Below are 23,846 nucleotides of genomic sequence, written 5' to 3'. Positions count from 1 at the left end.
TTGTCTTTCTTTGCCTCTTAGCTTATTTTCAAGGATAATGATGAAAATAAAAATATTTATATTTATTTAGTTCATATTTATAAAATCTTTCATGAAAGGAATAGTCAATTGATGCAGCAAATTTCATCATTATCTCATTTTAAGGAATTTCCACAGCCACCCCAATCTTCAGCAACCACTACCCTGATCAGTCAGCAGCCATCACTATCGAGGCAAGACCTCCACCAGCAAAAACATTATGACTCACTGAAGGTTCTGATGATGGTTAACATCTTTTTTTTGTGCAATAAAGTATTTTTTAATCAAAGTATGCACATTTTAAAAACAATACTATTGCACACTTCATAAACTATAACATAATGTAAACATAACTTTTATATGCACCGGAAAATCACAGAATTCATGTGACTCACTTTATTGTGGTGGTCTGGAACTGAACCCGCAATATCACCAAGGTATGCCTGTATAGATTATTCTGTGAGGGACCAAGATATATCACATTTTGAAGGTGACTGCAAAGCCAGTTTGGAGCTCATGCAGAAGAGAAGAACCAGGATGAAGAAGGACTGAGTCTCTGCTTAATGGAGACTGATTGAAGGAGCCAGGGGCTGGTTAGACTGGAGGAAAGATTTAGGAGAACCTGATAACCATCTTCAAATATTTGAAGGGTTCATATGTGAGACAGGGATTATATATTTTATTTTGTAGGGGTGAGGGCACCATAGACTAGAACAAGGGACAATAGACAGAAGTTACAAAGTGATAAATTTAAATTGGATATCTGGTAAAAAAAAAAAAAACCTCACAAACAATTAAAGCTATGCAAAAGTGGAAAGGACTGTCTTGGGGGAGAGTAGGTTCCTTCTTACTAGACCTTCAAAGACTAAATGACCTCTTGCTTGGGGATATTGTATAGAGGTAGCATGGACTAAAGCACTTCTGAGGTCCCTTTCAGGTCAGAGATTCTGTGACTCTGTGCTTAGCAGTTGGCTTTTAACTTGGCATTATGATATATCTTTACCGAAGTAATAGATTCTCTAAGGAAAAGGCAAAATGTCTGAGATGTTAATGTTAACAGCAAATGAGTAATGTTCATTCTGGGTCAGGATTGCCTTGTGGTTATCACACGGAGGCATTTTTTTCTTTCTTATTTTACATTTGAGTAAACTGAGGCTGAGAGAGTTTAAATGACTCTCTCAGGGTCTCATAGCTAGTATATATCTGAGGCAGTTGATGCATGAATGGGGATTACCTGGTGAAAGGAAATAACTAGAGATCTTTTCTTATTTTAAAAATATCAGAAGCACACTATTTTTCACTTTCTTTCACTTTTTTTGGTTTGAGTCTTCTTGTACAAAATGACTAATATGCTATAAGAAATGATGAGCAGGAAGATTTCAGAAAAACCTGGAAAGACTTACATGAACTGATGCTGAGTGAAGTGAGCAGAACCAGGAGAACATTGTATGCAGTAACAGCCACATTGTGCAAGGACTAACTTTGACAGACTTAGCTCTTTTCAGCAATTCAATGATCTAAGACAACTCCAAAAGACTCATGATAGAAAATGCTATCCACATCCAGAGAAAGAACTATGAAGTCCAAATGCAGATAGAAGCAACTATTTTCTCTCTATTTTTTCTTTCTTTGGTTTTTCCCTTTTGTTCTGATTCTTCTTTCACAACATGACTAATTTGGAAATATATTTAATATGATTGCACATGTATAGCCTATATCAGATTGCATGCCATCTTGGGGAGGAGAGAGAAGGGGAAAAATTTGGAATCCAAAATCTTATAAAAAAAGTGAATGTTAAAATTAAAAACAAACAAATAAATGAATAAAAAACAAAACTGACAAATATGGAAATGTTTTTAACATGAGTGCACATGTATAACCTATGTTGTATTGATTACCATCTCAGGGTGGGGGGAGGGGAGGAAGAAAGTGAAGGAGGGATAGAATTTGGAACTTAAAACTTAAAAAAAAATGTTTAAAATTTGTTTCAACATATAATTGGGAGAAAATGATTTTAAAAATATTTAAATAATAAGCATTTATTAGTATCAAGGAGCTATGTATAGACTTACAAAATGATAAAATATGACACTCCTGACCCTGAAGGAATTTATAATTTCTTTGGGAGACATGATGCATAAGCAAATAAATATAACACAAGGTGGAGCATGATGAAAAAAAAAGGAAATTTCAGAAAAAGAGGTTACTTTGCACTGGGGCATCCCAGAGGGTTTCATGGACAAGGTGGCACCTAACTTGGCCTTTGAAGAGACTTATTTCCAAAAGCAAGAATGAGAAGGGAGGGAATCCCAGGCACAGAGGACAATTGTGAATACACACAAAAGAAGGAGGTGAGAAGACAAAATAGAGGGAAAAGATGACTTCTAAAGTCTTTTGTCTATCTTTGATAATCACTGATTCTCTTGATATACCTGATCATACCTCTAGAAATGGCCCTATAGCCATAATTCAGTTGGCACACTATAATGATATCATTAGGCAACCAGGTGGCACGGGGGATAGAATGCCAGGCCTGGAATCAAAAGACCCATCATCCTGAGCTCAAATCCGACTGCAGACACTTATTATCAGTGAGACCCTAAGCAAGTCATCTAACCCTGTTTGCCTCAGTTTCCTCATCTATAAGGAGCTGGAGAAGAAAATGGCAAACTACTCCCGTGTCTTTACCAAGAAAACCTCAAATGGGATCACAAAGAAACAGACATGGCTGAAAACAATGGAACAACAAGAAACAGACAACAATTGACGCCAGTATTTATTTCTTGGGCCACTAGCAGGGAAAAGGTATTTGAGAAATAGCTGGTTGTTTAGTTTGGCTGCAGACTATTTGTAATAACTGTCTAAAATCCCTTTTAAGCAGTAACATTTCTGAAATCAGCTTTCCAAATTTTATGCAATCAGTCAAGGACAAAGTTATGGGAAAGTGGAGAAGGGCAATCACTCTAGGATTAGTTCTGGAAATCAATGGACATAGAAGAGGATGGAAGGGTGGTGTGGAAGGGGAGACCTATCCTGAAATTTCCTGGAGAATCAGTAGATATCTGTGAGAGGAGTAGATAATTGTTTCTAAGGTGGGAAAAACAGGTAGATTATAGGCCCAATAAAGATGATAAGATTTTTAAAAATATATTTATTTTATTTTATTATTATTATTTTTTAAAGCAATCGGGGTTAAGTAACTTGCTCGAGGTTACACGGCCAGTTATTTCTGGGTGTGGTGCTAAGTATCTGAGCCCGGATTTGATCCCCAGGTCATCCCGACACTGGGGCCGGTACTCTTACTCGCTGGGCCACCTGGCCTCCCCTAAGATTTTAATTTGGAAGAGAAACCTTATTGATAATTTAGTTCAATCTCTTCTTTTTGCAGATGAGAAAACTGAAACCAAAGGAAATTAAGTGAATGAATGACCGAAGGCCATATAGGTAGTGAGTAATATGATTAGGATATCAACCACTGACTCCAAATTCAGTGCTCTTTCCAATATTGTTTTTATTTTTAGTGATACAGATTTTAAATTCCTTGAAGACATGAATTACATATTAAATTTTTTTTTGTATGTAACCTGATTCTAAGATTTGTGGAAATATGTGACTTTTCCAATGTTGATTATAATGGTGATCACACTTTTTTAGACAAATAAACAAAAAACACTCAGACTTACACATTGTGTGGTGGTGATGATGACAAAGCTTGAGATGAAAGTAAGGCCATCATTCATGCTGACCTGGAGTGCAGCTTTCCTGCAATGAAAATAGAGCATTCACAGATATTTTTCATGATACACTGAGAAGACCTTTGGATAAGAGTCAGGAAACCTAGCTTGTAATTCCTGTTCTACAATTAAACTAGTTATGAAACTGTGGCAAAATAATATGGCCTTAGTTTCCTTTCTTTGTAAATTGTGGGAATTAGATAAGATTGTCTCTAAAGTCCCTTTTCCATCTCTGATATTATATGATTTCCTTGTTATACCCAATCATACCTCTCAAAATGGTCCTATAGCCATCATTCAGTTGGAATACTATATTGATGTCAAATATTTGCTTCTTGAGTCACTAGCAGGAAAAGCTACTTCTATTTTACATATTTTCCACATGTCAGGAGGACATGCTACTTCTACTCCACACATCATCAGCTTTATGTTCTATCTATAATTTCAACAATATACTGAGGGCTATTGTATCATCATTAGGGTTTTTCTAGGAGGATATTCAGGCATAAATTGGCCAATCTGGTCTTTCACCTCCTCTTGTCTTCTTTAGGTCAACAACTATTTCTACCATTTGGGTTAAAGAAGCTTGCTTTTTCACTGTATATGTGCACATTATAAAGATCAAACACTGGTTAATATCCCAGGTATGAAAGGCCACCCAGTAAGCTTATTAACTGGGAGTCAAGTAGAATGCTAGAGTTAGAAAGACCCTAGAGATCATATAGTTCAACCCCTTCATTTTACAGATGAAGAAATAATCTCTTATTAATACTTTTGCTGACAATAATTTGCTCTAAGTAATTTATTGGATGGTGCAGTGCATAGGGAGCTGAACCTGGAGTCAGGAAGTCTTGAGTTTAAATGTAACCTCAAATATTTACTAGTTGTATGATCCTGGGCAAGTCAACCTCTGGTTGCCTTAGTTTTCTCATCCGTAAAAAGGATATAACAATAACACCTATCTCCCAGAGTTGTTGTGAGGATAAAATAAAATAACAATTCATAAAGCACTTTGCAAACCTTAAAATACTATAGAATTGGTAGCTATTATATTGTTGTTATTAGTGGTATGTTATTATTATTATCATCATTATAATTATTAATACTAAGCCTACTGATGCCCTTGAATGAAGGAGGATGTATTTGAATTTTGTCTCTCATGCCTTTTGCACTAAGGACCTTGGCTCAAACAATGCTTTCAATCACTGATGCTCATAATCAGAGATTCTTACAATGCCAACAAATAAAGTATAAACAAAGAAAGAAGTGCTGATTCATGAATTACTGTTTGTTTGCACAAAGAACATAAATTAACATGTTTATCGTTGGCGTATATCCTATTAATAGTGAGATCAATTTTGTTCCACGAGAAGGCAAAATGGTGGAATTTGGAGTGGGGCTTCCCGGGTTTAAATCCCAGTTCTGCTATTCCCTACCTGTGTGATCTTTAGCAACTCATCCAACCTTTCTGGATTTCAGTTTTGTCCTCTCTAAGATTGGGGGTTAACCTAAATGATCTGTCTCAAAGGCCTCTTCCAACTATAAATGCCTTTATCTTTGTCCAAGTAGACTGCCCCTGTAATAAATTTTCTCAACTTAGTCATATACTCCTATACTATTCTTTCTAAAACTCACTGAACTCATTTTCTCCATATTGAGATTTTGAACTACTTCTTATTAGTATGCATTGGAACAAAACCACACTTATAACCTGGAATCCAAATCTGTCTTTGCAAATGAAAGTCAAGTATACACCTCTGTAGAAACATTCAGCATCATTTATTACCTTATGCATTCTAGCCAATGATTCACTGTGAAGGGTGACCTGACATGTAACGAATTAATCTTTGTGACAGATGAGAACATGAAAAGCATCCCCCACCCTGACCCCTTGATCATTAATAAGATTATCTAGTTTCTAGCTGATAAACATCTGTTAAAACTTACATGCCAACTTCTTCTAAGATGGGGGCTGGACAGAGCAAGTAAGTATCTTCCACAGTAAAAGGCTTCTTGTCTAGAAAAAGAAAACAAGTTGTTGGAGAAAGGGTGAAGGGGTAATTTCATATTCCTGATTACCCAGAGTTATGAAGTATGGTCCAGTAATTTTCATCTGGGGGTTATTTTGTCTAGCTCCTGGCAAATAAAAGCCACCAGACCCAGCACTAGGTATCCTGATTACAACTATGTTTGTCCACTTGAACTTAATCAATCAAGAAGATATCACGAAACTCAGAAGACTTTAATTCTAGTCCTGAATCTGCCAGTAATTTGCTGAGTGGCTTGGAGTAAGAAATTTTCCTTCTCTGGTCCTCAGTTTCCTCATCTGTAAAATAAGAATACTGGACTAAATAACTCCTAAGGTTCCTTCTAGTTCTAAAATTCTATAACTGTGAATATATAAATGTGATTTACTGAGTACCTCTCATGGACAAGGGATTGTATGATGTGCTATGGGGTATATAAACCCCCACATTTGTCTTCAAGAAGCTTACAGTCTTTTATGAAAGACACGGTAAATAAAAGGAAAATTAACTAATAATAATAACAAATAACCACATTATGCTGTCTCGTACCACATTAGTTCCATGGACCAAAAGTACTATAGGAAATCAGAAGAAGGAGAGATCATTGCCATTCACTGAGAAGATATATGAGCTGGGCTTTGAGTGGACATTCTAGATGAGGGAAATAGTATGAAAAAAGTGGGAAAACAAAATGTGTGTGTGGTTTTTATTTGCTTGTTTTTTTAGTGGAAGGGATAGTTTGTACAGAAGAATAGCATGAGCTAAGTTAGGATGTTAGTTTAGGGCCAAATGGCAGAGGCTCTTAAATACTAGGCTAATGAGTTTAGATACTACTATCCTATGGGTAATAATGAATCATTGGAGGCTTTTGTTTAGGCAGTGAAATGATAAAACTATGCTTTAGAAAATTTAACCTAACCAAGGACTGAAGGCAGAGAAGCTGGAGTTAATCAACACAATTAAACAAGCAATTATGAAGTTCCTACTATGTGCAAAGCCCTATGTTTAGTGCTAGGGATACTAATATATAGGAAAGGCATGATCTCTGTCTGTCTCAAAGAACTTATATTCCACAGGAAAAATGTTATGAGAGAAAATCAGTTAATTAAGTACAAATTATAAATAGTTGATCAGAAAGTCACTGATTTATAATTATAGATTCACTGGAATTTTCAGTGTAATGCATATTATGTAAATAATGGCCACTATATCTCACCTACCCTTTCTTGTGTGGTCCTAAAGGGCAAAATTTGGTGTTTTGTATTATTTGCTGTTTTATGATGATATTAGAAAACCATGTAGTTGAGTCATTTTGTTACCTGAGAGAATCTTCACTGAGTCTCAAAAGTCAGCTATAAAGTGGAAGATGATTGAAGCCTTGCTTCTACAAAGGTATTTCCTTTTCCCCTATAGTTCTTTTTTTTTTTTTTGCTTTTTGGAGGGCAATTGGGGTTAAGTGACTTGTGCAAGGTCAGTTAGTTGTTTGTGTTAAGTGTCTGAGGCTAGTTTTTGTGTTAAGTGTCTGAGGCTGGATTTGAACTCAGGTCCTCCTGACTCCAGGGCCGGTGCTCTATTCACTGCACCACCTAGCTGCCCCTTCTCCTGTAGTTCTTACTAATTTTGAGAAATAGTTTTCCTAACTACAAACTACAAACTAGGCATCTAGCTAGATAAGTCAGTGGACATTTCTTGTGGGCCCATACTTCCACTTGCAAAACAACTTTCTTCTACTACTCCCTAACCCTCTTTTGTCATAAACATAGAATAACAGAAGTCCTTGCTTACCAAGAAACAGAAGACAAGTTTCCTTCCTTGGATCAGCCACTAACTGAAGAAAATACATGTCAATGAGTTTGGAGCAACCACTGAGTGCTGTTTTGAGGCATCAGGTTCTTTAGTTTACCTCATTTTCTACAGGCTTCCTCATGTTATATGAACATAATAACAGCTCTTCTCCCCAGAATGGGTAGGGAGATAGTTGATGGAAATCATCAGCAAAGTAAGATCACAGAATCACATTATCTTATGGAAATTTTCTATTGTTGAATTGTAAATAAACCTCACCAGTAAAGCTGACAACCTGGTCTTCAACTGAGTGGTCTGACTGGCTAAGTTCTAAATTCAAGTGTCCAGATTTCTGAGGATACATAAATGAAAATCTACAACCTCAGCATGGAAAGAAGGTAATGTATGCTGATCAATTAGCACAGCAGTAAATGCACACACACACACACACACATATATATATATATATATATATATATATACATATATATGTATATAGATAGAATGAATTATTCTAAGACAACTGTACTGTTCCCAGAAATCTGAAGTTATTAGGAGGATAGGATCCATAGTGGCATCAACCCCAATTATCAAGCCATAATTTCTTCCAAAATTTTAAGCAGGCCATGTATAGATTTTAGAGCTGTTCCAGGGTGGGAAGGAGGGATGTTGAGATAAACGGATTAAAGATTAAAGAGTAAGAATAGCACAATATCATAGAATGGTGTAGGGGGAAAAGCAGTGGATTTGGAATCAGGAAATATGAGTTTGATTCCCAGTTAAGCCTCTTATTGCTTTTGTGACCCTGTGTGAATCACTTGACCTCTTTGGACCTCAGTTTATTCCATTGTTAAATCCTCTGATCCTATAATAAATTACAATGTGTTACATTTTTCACAATATTCTCCTGTCTATTTTTTTCATTGGATTTGCCTGACAGCCCTAATAGCCATCTTAGATCAGGTAAAAGATAAATAAATTGATACTTGATTTAAAAAACATGGAAATGGAGACCTAGAGAGGTCAAATCAATTACAGAATTTTAATTGGAAGGAGCACCAGAGAACAGGAATCCATTCTGTAATCACCACCAGGTGGGCTTTTTTTCTTGAAGGGCTCCAGTAATGGAGCCCTGAGGTGGCCACTTTTGCTCATTTTTAGGAATTTTTCCATCACACTGAAGCACAATCTGCCTCTCTGTAACTTCTAACCACTTCCCCTAATTTTGTCCCCCAAAGCAAGTACAACAAACTCTTTGGGTTTTTTTTTTGTGCTCTACTGTATTTCTTATTAAAGGAACTAACACAGCAAGTCAGTGAGAGAGACAAGGGTAGAATCAGGTCTTCTGACTCCTAGTGCAATGTTCTCTCATAAGAGAATTTTATTTTCACAAATAAAGGAAATAGTTGTATCTGGAATGAAGCAAGTACTGGACTGGCCCATGTTCAGTCTATGACCTCAAAGGTTGTTTTTTGTCCATGGCATTGCTCATAAACACAGAGAATTTGACTAAGAAGGAATCTTAGAACACAGAACATGAAATAGCAAAGTTATAAAGGATCTTTGAACCCTGAATATCAAATTAAGGAGGGACTTTAGGACATTGACCATCTCAAATAAAAGCAGTCTGTAGACTCATAAATTCTCTTCCATTTAGAGACTAGCTAAATCTCTTCATTTACAGGTGAGAAAAACTGGTGCCCAAAGAAATAAAAAGAATTCTGCAAGGTCACATGGGTAGAAAGTGGCAGAGTTAAAATTCAAACCCAGGTCCTCTGTGCTCATTTCATTACATTCCATTGCCTTCAAGGACTAGTCATACTTGGGAGCATAACAGTTCAGGGATTCAGCCCACAGCAGGGAGGTTCCTGTGCACTCTTGGCTAATTCTACAGTGGTTCAACAAACAGGAGTGAAATCACCCTCAAGCAATATGAATGGTGGCCGACCACAGGCAAGAGATGCAGGAGAATTGTCAAGTTTGTGTCCCAGAGTTTACACTCATGGGTCATTTCATAGAGCTCCAGTAATCCTCCTACCTCCCACAACAAATGTAGCAGATACGAATAGTGACTTTGTGGTCAGAGAACCTTGGTTCAAATTACAGCTTGAGCCAGTATATGGATTAGTACTGTGTCCAGTTGGATTGGATTGGATGTCTCCTCAACACTGGGTCTTGGCTTCTTCATTTGTAAAACTTTGACATTGAGCTATAAGATCTTTAAGGACCCTTCCTCTATGAATATGATTCTATGATCTTCTAATAACTAGATTTAAATGATCTGGTATCAGTTAAGTGTTCTTCTCTATCCTTCCTTCTCTATCTCTTTTGCTGCTGACATGGATCAACAACTGAAATTCAAATATTTCAAGAGGAAAAGAAATAGGAAATTACTCTTGGGATTTTTAAAAAAAGATTATCTTAAATCCCCCTACCAATGGAAGTCTGCTGATTTAGATAATTTATTAGGATCCTAGCCCAAGAGATCACTCATGAGCTCAGAGCTGACCTCTCCCCTTTGGAAAGAAAAGTTGTTTGCTTTAGAGCATGCATTCATTTCACCACAAAAATGAGTGACTCGTGTGTGTGTGTGTGTGTGTGTGTGTGTGTGTGTGTGCTCGCTCTAAACAAAATCGGAGCCTTTGGTTTCCAATAACTTCAGTCATTTGATTCCATCTTGGAACAGTACATTGGGAAAAAGAACAATACCAAAAGCCATCATCTGCTCCTCACTTGGTCTGTTAGGCATTTAAGAGATGCCCTTCTCCCTTCTCCTCAGCCTCTCACAGAAGGCAATCAGCCCTTGGATTTTGTGGAAATAGAGCATGGTGACTAGAGAAAAAGGTCTAAGAGAAGGAAGAGTCAGATTCAAATCTGTCCTGGGACACTTACTAAGTGTGTGACCTTAGGCAAGTTGCTTAACCTATTTTTGTTTCAGTTTCCTCAATTATAAAATAGGATAATAATAGCTCCTACCTCACAGGATTTTTGTGAGGATCAAATGAGATAAAACTGGTAAAGAACTTAGCATAATGCCTGGCACATAGTAGGTACTATATAAATGTTAGCTGTTATCATCATCATCATTAATGTTATTATCATTCCAGTTTTTGGATTTTTCTAACTCTTAGTTTTCTCTGTTCTTTCAGCTATTTTCCAGCTCATCAGCTGACCCCCTGTGAAGCAATGCCTGTAACATCAGACTTTCTGGTATATTATTTAGTTTATCTGAACTTTTCTCTTCCTTTCTTTTTCCTTCTTTATTTTAAAGGGAGGGATACAGTAGGAAGTGGTGATATAAAAACAAGCTATCTATAAAAATGTATTTAAAAATTAAAAATAGGAGGAAGAGTTATGGCAATGAAGTTTCCAATGGGGGTTGAAGGAAAGGGTTGGATGGTCTAGAGCAGACTGACATGTTAGAGTATAAAGGGACCTTATAAATTCTGTAGCCCCAAGCTTTCATTTTACAAAGGAGGAATAATAAGGCACGGAGAGATTTACTGATTTATCCATGGATATTCAGCTACCTAGAGGAAGAACTGATACTATAGATGCCAGTGCTTAGCACAGGGCCTGGAATATAGTAGGCACTTAACACATGTTTACTGATTGTCAACTGTAGAACCCAAGTCTCTTGGCTGCTACTCCTGGTTCTTTTTGATAAAACTACAGTAGATGTTAACAAGAAAGTCTCTTGGTGGGGCTGGGAACTGGCTGCAGATGAGGAGTTTGGGGGTAGGGTGGAAGTGGTGGGAGTGGAGTCCAAGGTCTATCAGGTAAGACTCCATCAAATCAATAGATCTCAAGTTGGAAGAAGCCTTAGAGATATTCAACATTTACCTCTTTCTGTTGTAAAGAAGGAAAATCAGTCTCTAAAATCTGCAATTAGATAGTTGTCTACTGGTTGAAGAGTTCAGCTCTAGGACCTATAAAGAGTAAATGTGTGATTTTCCAAGTCTATATTTTGCTTAAAATATCTGCTTCGTAATTGGTGAAGTAGGAAGTACTTAATGTAGAAGACTGGTTCAATGTGGGTTAAATACTGGCCTCTGATTTCCTGCTCAATTTAAACCCTAATAGCAATGGATTTTTCCCCCTTTGTGGAGAAAGTACAATAATTCAAATACTTTAAAACATCAGGCAGTCCATTCTTGATATAGATATTGGCTTTTGGTCAAAAGGAAAAGGGTGAGAAATTTTTCCCACTTATTTGGTGAACTTTCTAAAAGTCCTCAAATCAAACAAACAAAACTGAAACCATTATTTGGGCCCCTCCCAAAGTTTACATATCTACTGCAGTATTTGCATTGGATATAGGGGCAAGGAATGGTCTACTCTAGGGACACAATAAATTCTCATTCTCTTTTTCTCCCAGAATCCGATCCCCATTCTCCTTGGGATTATGTAAGTATTTTTACGTGATATCCAAATAGAAGCTAGTTTAGGGACTGGTGATTAAGGATGTGTCTTAGAGAGGCAACATGATATGATGAAAGAGTATTGGAACTGGAATCCTGAGACATAGAGTATGAATGCCATCTCTAGGGTTTCATGGTTGTATAATATGGAGCAAGTCATTTAATTTCTTGGAGCCTGTTTCCTCATCTTTAAAATGGGGGTAATCATATCTTCAGTGCCTAATTCATATGGATCAGATGAGATAATGTCATATTTTTTCTATTATATATAATATAATTTACTATGTTATATATCAATGTCATTTATAATTAAGGGAGAAAATCCAGCCTACAGTTTAGCTCTCGTTTTTTTCCACCAGCATCAATGAAAATCAAGCAAGCAGCAAACATTTAGCAAGGGCCCATTAGGTGGCAGATAAAAACTAGTCTTTGGCCTGTCCCTTCTCCACTCTGACTACTGACCTCTCTGGCTTCCTTTAAGTCTCAACTAAAATCCCACCTTCTAGAGAAAGCCTTCCCCAAACCATCTTAATTCTAGTGCTTTCTCTCTGTTAATTACCTCCAATTTTCCTGTATATAGCTTGCCTTCTATACATTTGTTTGCATGTTGTCTTCCCCCTTGGATTGTAAGCTCCATGGGGGCAGGGACTGTCTTTTGCCTCTTTTGTATCTTCAGCACTTGGCACAGTGCCTGGCACATAGTAACAATTAATAAGTGTTTATTGATTGATTGCTCTCAAGGAGCTTACATTCTCTGTGGGAGACAACATGTACATTATTAAGCAGAGTGTGTGCAAAATATATACAAAATAAATTGTCTTTTGGGGAAGGACATCAATAGCTGGGGAATGGGTTAAGTTCATGTAAAAGGAGATTCTTGAGGAGAGGATCCAGGTGTTTCTGAAGAAGGAGAACAGTCTGAGTCAATGGGGCAGTCAGTAGAAAGGCGATGACATGGAAAATGGGGTGTCACGTGTGAGGAATAGCCAAAAGACTATTTTATCTGGGACAGCCAGATGGCACACTGGATAGAGTTCTGGGCCTGCAGACTCCTCTTCCTGAGCTCAAATCCGGCCTCAGACACTTACTAGTTATTTGACCCTGGGCAAGTCACTTCACCCTGTTTGCCTCAGTTTCCTCATCCATAAAATGGGCTGGAGAAGGAAATGGCAAACCACTCCAGTATCTTTGCCAAGAAAACCTCAAATGGTGACAGGAAGAGTCAGGCATGATTGAAGCCACTGAACAAAAGTTTGACTGGAGTTCATGAGGGAGCTAATGCAGAATAAATTTGGAAATGGAGGTTGTCAAGGGCTCTAAAACCATACAGAGGAGCCTATACAGATTGTCCCAAAAGTCCTAGTGCTATTTTCAGCTATTAAAGCTCTGAAGCTCAGCTAGTCTAGTTCTCAGATAACAGACACATCATTGGGTCTGCACTTAGAGTCTTCCAAATTTGGCCGCATCTGCTTTATTGGCATAGTCTTAAAAAAACAAGCTATCTGTGCTTCATGGTGCATTACAGGAGGATTCCAGTAGTGAAGGAAGTTTGATAATATGACAAAAATGAAGAAACTAGTTTTTAAATCTTTCTAACTAAAGAAATCTAGTTTTCTTCTCTGACAAATGTAAATCACAGCTTGTGGACTATCAATGATCCATTGTTTTGCTTCTGTTTTCAATAGCATTTGCATAGAGGGAGGGGCAGTTTTCATCATAATGTTAAAAAAGGACATGGTTCTGAATCCTGAAATTGAAAAAAGTCCTACAGATCATCTCCTAAAACAAGAGTTCCTAATGTGGTGCCCGTGAACTTTAAAAATATATATATTTTGATAAATATATTTCAATATAATTGGTTTCCTTTGTAATACCACGGTATTACACACACACACACACACACACACACACGCACACTCACACACACATATATATATTATAAAATATTTACTTTATTTTATTTATTTAAGGAGCTTATTTTGAGGAGTACACAGGCTTTCCCAGATTGCCAAAGAGTTTTGTGATCTACCAAAAAATGTTAAGAACCCAGACAACTGAGAATTCTAGTACTTATTCCCTGATTATATGAAATCTCCACCCATTAGCCTATAATTCTGATCTTATCAGGGCATTCAGAATAAAGGAAGTTCCTTCTGCCTTTCCTCTTACCATTCTATTAAAAAAAAAACACCAACAAAAAAGACTTTTCAGCATAACCAATAACTTTCTTCCAAATCTAATAGTTTTTTTATTGTCAGTTGATCAAAAAATACTTATAAGCTCTCAATATGTGTGTACCAGCAACTGTGCTAGATGTTAGAGATTTAATAATCAGAAATAAATTGTCACTGCACTTAAATGAGTATACATTCTAAGGAGGGGGTATATTATAAATGTATTATAAATGAACTCATAAAGAAAAAATATACACATATATGAATGTATAGAAAACATATACAAAGTAAATAATTTGGGGGAATTCATTAACAGCTGAGGGGATCAGGAAAGGCCTTAAGCAGGAGGTGGTATTAGAGCCAACCTTTGAAAAAAGCTAGGACTTCCAAGAGGTGGAATGAGTGAATTCTAGGCATGGGGGACACAGTCTTTTGCAAAGGCAGAGAATTGAGAGATTGAATGTCCTGTTTGGGGAATAACAAGACAAATTTGGCTCAACTCTGGGCATTTTCACTGGCTGTTCTCCCCCCCTGGAATGCTCTCTCTTCTCATGTCCACCTCTGGATTCTCCTGGCTTCCTTCAAGTCTCAGCTAAAATCCCACCTTATATAGGAAGTCTTTCCCAATCCCTCTTAATGCTAGCCGCCTTATCTCTGTTGATTATTTCCTATTTATTCTGTATGTAATTTATTTGTACATATTTCTTTGCTTTTTCTCTCTTGCTTTAGATTTTGGGCTCCTTGAGGGCAGGGAATGTTTTTGCCTTTCTTTACATCTCCAGCATTTGCACAGGGCCTGGCACATTATAAACACTTAACACACTTAACAAATGCCTATTGACTGACTAGCTATCCATGGCATAATTGGATGGGTGGTTCTTGAGGGGAAAGAGGATCTTACTTTTTCAGAAATGGTGCACATTTCTTTGAAATTTTGTATAATTGATTTTCATATGCATCCACCATGCACTGTCAAACTGGCAAGAGAAAGGCATGGATTAGGTATTCCACAGAGAGGATTTGGACACTGGCAACTGCAATGCAACATTAACCATTTAACCTCTTTGTGTCTCAACTTCCCCATCCATAAAAAGGGGATAAAAATACCTTTAGTACTCACCTCACAGGGTTGCTTTGAGGATAAAAAGGAAAAAAATATACTTAAAGCACTTTGCAAATGTCAATGTGACACTAAGCATCAGTTAATATTTTTAACACATTAGATCTGTTTTTTTCCAGAGGCCTTTTCTACATCTTTTAATATAATCATTTGATTTCATTGTTATTATTATTGATTTGATTATATTAATAAAATTTCTAGAGTTGAACCATCCTTGCATTTCTGACATAATTTGAACTTGGTTGTACTGATTTTTTTTTACACATTGCTTTGCCAGTATATTTGTTTAAAGTTCATTTCAATATTTGAGTGATAGCAATATGTAGTTCTCTTTGCTTTAATTCTCTCTGGTTTGTGAAAGATCATATTTATATCATGGGAAGAGATTAATAGAGTGTCTTCTTTGTTTTTAAAAATAGTCTAGTTTTGAAAATAGTTAAGCATAGAGATTACTTCTTCTATGAATGTTTGATAGAATTCTTTTGTAAATGTATCAGATCTAGGAACAATTTTTTTCTTTATGAGTTCATTTATGATTCACTTGCTTCTCCCCTCTAAGATTAAATTGTTTAGATTCTCTATGTCCTATTTTGCTAACTTATTTTATGTTTAATAGGTATTTTTTTGAATTTGCTTTGTTTAAAGTTTCAGTTTTATTGGCATATAAATGGATATAATCGTTTTTCTTTATTTCTTCTATATTTGTTGTGAATTCTAGTTTCTCTTTTTTTATTTAGATGAGTTATTTCCTTTTTCCCTTCTCTCTTTGGTCCTATTGGCTAATAGCTGTTATTATATAACAATTATATGATTATATATCTAATATTACATATATATTATAAAAATATAACATAACAAAATAACTACTTTGTTAGTCTTTCAAAAAGAGAGGACTACATTATCTTTTAAATAATTTTTTTGGACCATAGTATGACATAGTTGATACAGTGCTGGACTTGGAATCTGGTAGACCTGGGTTCAGAGCCTGCTTCTGATACTTACTTAGCTGTGTGACCTGGGGCAAGTAACTTAACCTTTATGTAATTCAAACAACTCCTTAGGATTTATGTGTTAAGTCACAGACAGATTATAATCTATATTGAGGGAGGGGGTTTCCAAATCAGAGGTTCTGTAACTACATTGACTAAACTATACTACTTTTGTGTTAGTCTCATTGTACCTTCCCTTGTCTCTGGGTCTTCTCTAGGGCTACCCTAGCTTCTCAAAATCCTACTTTCAGATGCTTTTCACATGGTTGTCTACCATATGTTCAGTTTTTTAAGTTTTCAGCAGACCAAAGTGGGATAGAAAGTTATAAATTAATTGAACAGAATTTCTCTGTACAATATATTTCTCCCAGTGTACTCTGCCATAGAAAGCTAGATTTTCTTATTCTGTTGGGGACAGGATATGTAGGGAACACAAGGACCATTTTATGTCTTGATTCTTGTACTCTACCATGTCATTTGCCTGGTAGTAGTAAGCAGTGATCTGTAGGAAAAATACTCCAAGCATTTTCTGTAATCCTCATCAAAATTAGGCGATGTGCTGGACTCCCGTATTCGAAAGTATCTGCATTGTTCAGTCTGTTTAGTCAGAGAAGGAGGAGAAAAATTAATTGTACACAGCATCCCAAGAGCACAGGGGAGCTGGCCCAGCAGGAACAATGCTGTGGCATCACCAAAAAACATCAGTGAACTTGAGGTGAAGTTGCCTTTCCAATAGTTGATCACTCTTCCCTTTGGTGTGTGTATATTTCAGAGAGCAAGCTCTGGGTTTATCTGAGAAATATTTAATTAGCACTTTTCTTATTTTATTAAATGCTTTTGCTTTGAACTAATTGTTGGCATAGTGATTAGAGGAGCTTGGCACAAGCATGAAAGAGAAGGAAATTTTGTGAATGATTGGGTTGCTGTTTACAACATCAAAGGTAGGTTTTAGCTAAGACCCTTAAGGAGGCTTAGGGAGGTTGGCTATACTCTAGTTTGGGAGTATAGTTGGATGAACAATGAGAAGCAGGTGATCCAGGTAAGCCTTTGGTGCACAGGAAGAGTGACAATGAAACTGCACTCCAGATTCAGTCTAGAATTGTATATTTATTTCATCAACTGCTCTCACTCCTCATCCTCCAGGGCATACCTGGTGGTAGGCAACAGGATTCTATAGTTACACCAACTTCTCATAGAATTGGTTCCTCCTTTTCCTGGTGATGTTAGACAGCTTGGGTGTAAATGAATCAATGTTTGGAGACAAACTTGAATACAAGAACATCTTATGCATATAACTCTTGAAAGTGACCTTCCTTGAATTTCTCATAGGAGCCACTCTTGGCCACCAGAACTACCTTCTTTATGAAGATAGGAGGAAGAGACACTGGCTCTCTTTGTCTCAAATGAACTAGATTTTAAAACTTAGGTCTTATTTGCTGGCTGGGTTAAAAAATATCCTTCCCATTGCTATATCTTAGCTTTTCAAATCTCTACTTCTCCATTATAAGATAGCACTGAAGGCAGCAGTTAAAATAAAAATTAAATATATATTATTGTCAGAGATCAACATCCCAACTCCAAGGAATCTGTCTGTATTTTAAAACACTCAAGAGTGCCACTGAAGTCAGAAAACAAGTGTGGAAAGGCAATCATAAGGTCTTAGGTAGAGGATACTTTAGTATTTTGTTATATAATCTAGAACTCAACCTGACTGAAAGTATAGCACATAAGATAAAAATAAGAATCCTAGTATTAAAACTTAGAGATCATGGAATCTAACTTCATTTTATGATGAGTAACTGAGGACAAGTGAGAAGAAAGTCCACATATTTTTCTATCAGTCTAACATTCTGTTAGGGTGTCATAGTAGAGAAAAGACCAACCTTTAGGACAGGAAGACTTAAACCTAAGTGCTGCCTTTGACCCAAAATGGATGTATGATTATTGGCAAGACACTAAAGCTCTCAGTGCCCCAAGAACTCTAAAACTATATTACAGATGAGCTGACAACCTCTATTGGTAGAAAGTTTTCACACTGGGAGTTCTTTATGTTGATAAAGTATAGGGAATCCCCATCACGGTGTTAATCTTTCTTATGCCTAGCTAGTCTGGACCTTGCACATCATACCATCCTTTTGTGAATCTGAAACCTTTCCAACTGGAGAAGACTTGGCAGAGCTTACCCTTTACTTCTCTAGCTTTTGAGGCTCAAGGTCCCTGAACCCCATGATGAAGAACCAGAAAAAGAGGGCATTAGAAAGACTGGTCAATAAGTTCCAAAAATGCTTCTAAGAACAAAACTTTGTCTACTTGACATGCAACAAGAATGCAGAACAGTTCCATTCCCCAACTACTTTTGCCAACTTTCTTATTTGATCCTTAATGCTATAGAGTCAGTAGGGAAGGAGTAATTATGTTTAATCTATAGATGAGTAAGACAAAGACAGAACAAGGTTAGATGACTTGCCCAAAGTGCCATATTACATTTCTGGCAAAGCCAGGTTTAGAGCCATAGGATCATAGAATTTGGGGATAGAAGGAATCTTAGAAACCATTTAGTACAATGCTCTCATTTATAGATAAGGAGATAGAATCAGAAAGAGATGGAGTGCTCAAGGTCACACAGCTAGCAAGTGGTTGAGCTCCAGCCCCTATAATCTCATTCCAAATCCAGCTTTCTTCCCCATGACAGCACACTATTTTCTGGACAACCAGTATTCCCTTGGATACACAACTCCACTGCAAGTTAATGGGTACTTGCTAGGCATTAGAAGAAAACTGAAGATGAACAATGGCACCCAAAGTCTTAGCAAAATTTCATTTTACTTTGGATGAGATCCATTGAAAAATTACTTCCAACTGTTGACATTTCACAAATCATCTTCTAAGCCAAGAATTAGCCTTTTCTCAATTTGTTGCCTTGAGGTCAGAGTAACTGCTGAATTTAACATGAAAATTGCCAGCTGTGTTTTGCTAGACTAGATATTTCTTTTAAGTCTTTCTTTTTTTTCTTCAGTAGAGAAATTCATGCTCCAAGGACCAGGAACTAGTCTATTCTACACACATAAACAAGTTCCACTTAGGCAGAATGACTTAAAGTTGCTAGTACTTGCTAGCAGGAATTTCACATCTAGAATAAATGGTGAAGAATTAAGAATGCACAAGATATTTCCTCAATGTAACTTTATCTGTAGATATCTGCAGATTACAACTATTGCTGATGCCTGCTCCTTAAGAAAAAAGCCAGACAGCCTATAGGTAAAGATCCTCAGATAGGAGTGGACTTCCCCTTTAAATCCCTAGATTTAACCAAACTCACATATTGCCTTTTAGCATTTTAATGGATATAGACTCGCAGGAGTTCTTCAGTCCTTAGACTAAGCCTAGCACTGGCTGAGAAAATACTTTGGAAATCTTCACATAACTTAGCAAATAGTGATCTGTGTTTGTTCTGGCTATACTTTTTCCTTACTCTAGACTTAGAATCATGATCCAAGAAAAGATCTGTTTTCAACTGGAAATCCATTTGTGGAGAAGTTGGAATTCTAAAAAAGAGACACTGGCACATTTTTGAACTGAAGAAATGGGCTATTAAATGGCTGGTAAATAAGAAAAATGCATGCTTTGCTAAGGCCGTAATGAAAAGTACACTATAATTTCCTCCTTTTGTAAGAGACAGATGAAAGGGTTGGGCTAGATCATCTTTAAGGTCTCTTCCAGGATCTATATGAATGATCCCATGATTCTGAGGCAAAATAACAAGACTGGGTTTGTAAAAAACACACTTTGATGCATCACACATTCATGATTTTATCATTGTGGGAAGTCCCTTCACTAATGCTGACTGTAACTTCATCTCAAAGTAGGTGATTTCCTGAGTTACTGTAGGAAAAAAAATACTACCCACTCTTCCATGTTTGAAAACTTGGTGGTACTGTTGATTCTTCCTTTTCTTTTACCTCTCATAGCCAAACAATTACCAAGTTGAATCAATTCTACTTCTACAACAACCAACAGTGTGTGGACCTGGCCAGTGGTCCATGTTATATACTCGTTATGGGGAACATACAAGCACAAGTGTCACACAGGATTGGAAGGTATGAATGAGTAGTGAGTTGAATCATTGATGAGGAACCCTCAAATTAATAAGAATAGATCTATTTGAGTATCCACTTTGAGCCAATGGGCATTTCCAATAATTATAGAAAGTTGAGCCAGAGTTGACCCAAAATTCTAGCAAAAATTTATTTTACTTTAGATGAATCCACACACAAAAATATTATCTTCAACTACTGACATTTGTTAACTCACAAAACATTTTCTAAGCCAAGTTTTCTCCTTTTCTCAGTTTATGGCCTTGAGGTCAGAATAAGCACTAAATTTTAGCTAAAAAACTGCCAGCTGTGATTTGCTAAGGTGGAACTTTAAAAAAAAATCATTTCATTTGATCTTCTCAACAACCCTGCAAAGTAGGTACTATTAATGCCCCTATTTTACAGTTGAGGAAACTGAGGCAATCAGAGATTAAGTGACTTGCCCAGAGTCACACAGCTAGTAAGTATTTGAGGTCACATATGAATTCAGGTCTTCTTCCATGGTACCACCAACCACCCTGCTTGAAGATACTGAAGCATCTTCAAATGCTACATTGTCTCCAACTGCCCCAAGATGGTTTCAGACTTGTACTAAATGCATTTCTCCTTGTTTATATAGTTCTGTGAGAATATGTAATGCCTTTGTTTTATTTTTAATTTATGGAATAAAACAAGCATTTACATACCGTAGCCTAATTAAAAAAAATGATTGCACATGAAACTGTAAATCTATTATGTACAACTTGCCATTTCTTTTAAATATATAATAAAATTATCATGTAAATCATTAACATCCTCTTTGGTTTATAGCCTTCTATGAATACACCTTGTCTATACAACTAGATTTATAAAAACTTGAAGGTGGGTCTACTTTGTCCCCTCATAGCACCTGCTGCAATATTCAGCAGATAACAGGCATTAAAGACTATCGAATGAAAGGAGGATACACAAGCATACAGTTGTGTATATTAATCTGTACTTCAAGGCTTTATATATTCATCGGTCATGCATTCTTTCTACTTGAATAGATCAATTTCATGAGTTCTTATGGCTAGCAAAAAATCCATCCCTGCATGGCTAGACATTGGTAATAAACATTCCTGTCTGCACTAAGCTAGGCTGGTCTAACCTGATGGATATGGTATCACATGCTGTCTCCACACTTGATATTCTCCTAGATGTGTAGTAGCTTCTAGACTTTGCTCTCTACTAGAATTGCCTTTGAGAATCCAAGGTCAATTCCATGACATAACAAGGCAGTTAAAAAGGGCTTCATATCAAATATAGCCTGGAAAAATAATGTGCAGCCAGTCCTTTTCCTCCAACTCAAAATTTTCCCTACTGTTGACAGCCAAAACATTTTTTAATAAACACACCCTTGAGTTGAGTTGTAAGTCAAACTATATGATGTGTTTTATGAGGAAACAGCTGTATTGAAATAAAATTGCCCCGTTTCCCCAGGTTTCAGTTTGTTGAGGAAGTGCAACTGGGTTGTAAATTAAGACTGAATCTTTCCAATAATTATGAAAGTTCAAGAGAGAAAGAAAGAATGGGAATCATTTCCCTGGAGTAGTCTCCTGAAGAAATTGTATTACAGCCCATCAAAACATTATTTCCCATACTCATAAGACTTTTGTATGCCATATCATCTTAAACTAATAAATTAGGATGATTCTGAATAATACAATCTCTATATAACAAAAATATTTTTTTAAAAAAGCAATAGGGGTTAAGTAACTTGCTCAAGGTTGCACAGCCAGTTATTTCTGGGTGTGGTGCTGAGTATCTGAGCCCAGATTTGATCCCCAGGTCATCCTGACACTGGAGCCGGTGCTCTTACTTGCTGTGCTACCTGGCTGCCCCAAACAAAAATATTTCTAATCCTCAGGAAATGGCTGGTTCATTTATTCCAAGCAATATATTATGCAATAGAATATAAAAGATCTTGGGAATTTCATTATAAGTATTGATATAAATTGATATAACATATATTTAAAATTGTATTGAGCTTAGTATATTCTAATTCATTAGGATTATATTTTATATATACATATATATCTGCTATGAATTACTAGCAAATCACTGAAAAATTAGGGGTCAAATCCCTTTTATCCCTTTCTTACTCACTCACAGGGAAAGAGACCTATGGGATTTTATGTAGAAGAAGAATATTACACACAAAATGGACAGGCAAGGTATAGAATCTGACACTTGTAATCTGGAAAATAATCATGAAAAATAATAGCTCATATTACTGGAAAAATAATAAAATATTTTGTCATATTCTATAACATCTTAAGTTTTATAACCATTCTCCCCATTACATAGATGAAGAAATGGAGGTTCAAAGAGAGTAAGTAACATGTTTTAGGGTCACATAGGTAGCAAGGGCTAGGGCTAGGATTCCAACTCAGGCTTCCTGTCTGCAGCCATCTTTCCACTAAAACTCATTGCTTAGCAAGAGGAAGAGGGGGAATAAGAATGAAAAAGAAAAAATTGGTGATATGCATATAGCACCTTGTGGTTTACAAAACACTCCATATATTAATTTCTGATTCTCATCACAATTCCAGGAAATAATCTGACTGTCCTCATTTTACAGAAGAAGAAACTGAAACTCAGAGAGAAGTGACTTGCTTGAAGTCACATAGCTAGTAATTAGCAGGGGCAGGATTCAAATCCAGGTGGCTCAGTAAATAGAGCACTGGCCCTGGAGTCAGGAGGACCTGAGTTCAAATCTGGTCTCAGACACTTAACACAAAAACTAGCCATGTGACGTTGGGCAAGTCGCTTAATCCCAAGTGCCCTCCAAAAAGAAAAAAAAAGACAATGAGTTCTGTTTGGGTGGTTAGGTGGCACAGTTAGTAAAGTGCAGGCCCTGGAGTCAGGAGGACCTGAGTTCAGTTCCAGCCTCAGATATTTAACACCCACACAAAAAAACTAGCCGTGTAACCTTGGGCAAGTTACTTAACCCCAATTGCCCTCCAAAAAGGCAAAAAAAAAAAACCCAAACCCCAAAACAAGAGTCTCAATGTTTGCCTTCCATGATCCCTTTGACTGAAAGTGGACTCTCCCTCTCATCATTCTTAGAGGACGTGGCCCGGATCTCTTTGTATCATACTCATGTGTTTGTGTGCCATGTTTATTCTATTAGACTCTAAGGACCATGAGGAGAGGGACTGTTGTTTCTGTCATCTTTATGTCTCAGTGCTAAGCATACAAAGCTTGTATATACAGTAAGGCATTCAACAAATGTTGGTTGAATTAAATTATGCAAGAAATGAATAAAATTAAACTTCTATAAGATCCAGTCCACTAGATTAAACACTTCTTGGGATTGGTTGATCTATGACTCAAATTAGACCATAGCAGAGAAATAGTATGATGTTACACAAAATGAACTGCTGACTCATAAACCCCTGAGCATTTCTTCTGGAGGCCTTTAATGACAGGTTCTTATCTGTCTGTATTTAGGCATGGGAAG

The 23,846-nt window shown here is 36.7% G+C and overlaps 1 protein-coding gene across 2 annotated transcripts in view; it reads right to left on the bottom strand.

The window, feature by feature from the left end:
- The window catches only part of ANTXR1 (ANTXR cell adhesion molecule 1), a 328,385-nt gene that overhangs the window by 170,644 nt on the left and 133,895 nt on the right, over positions 1–23,846 (bottom strand). For both annotated transcript variants that reach the window (XM_069068888.1, XM_069068889.1), the window contains exons 11-12: positions 5,700–5,769; positions 3,702–3,780 (exon numbers count right to left, since the gene is read on the bottom strand). In XM_069068888.1, the coding sequence (XP_068924989.1) occupies positions 3,702–3,780; positions 5,700–5,769 (149 nt within the window). The remainder of the gene's footprint in view (positions 1–3,701; positions 3,781–5,699; positions 5,770–23,846) is intronic.

The sequence above is a fragment of the Petaurus breviceps genome, unplaced genomic scaffold (assembly GCF_028583685.1).
Source record: "Petaurus breviceps papuanus isolate PSGF00001 unplaced genomic scaffold, PetGlider_PUasm1.0 90775, whole genome shotgun sequence".
In the NCBI taxonomy this organism is placed as follows: domain Eukaryota; kingdom Metazoa; phylum Chordata; class Mammalia; order Diprotodontia; family Petauridae; genus Petaurus; species Petaurus breviceps.
The sequence above is the reverse complement of the archived record's forward strand: the minus strand, read 5'-3'. Positions and strand labels throughout refer to the sequence as shown.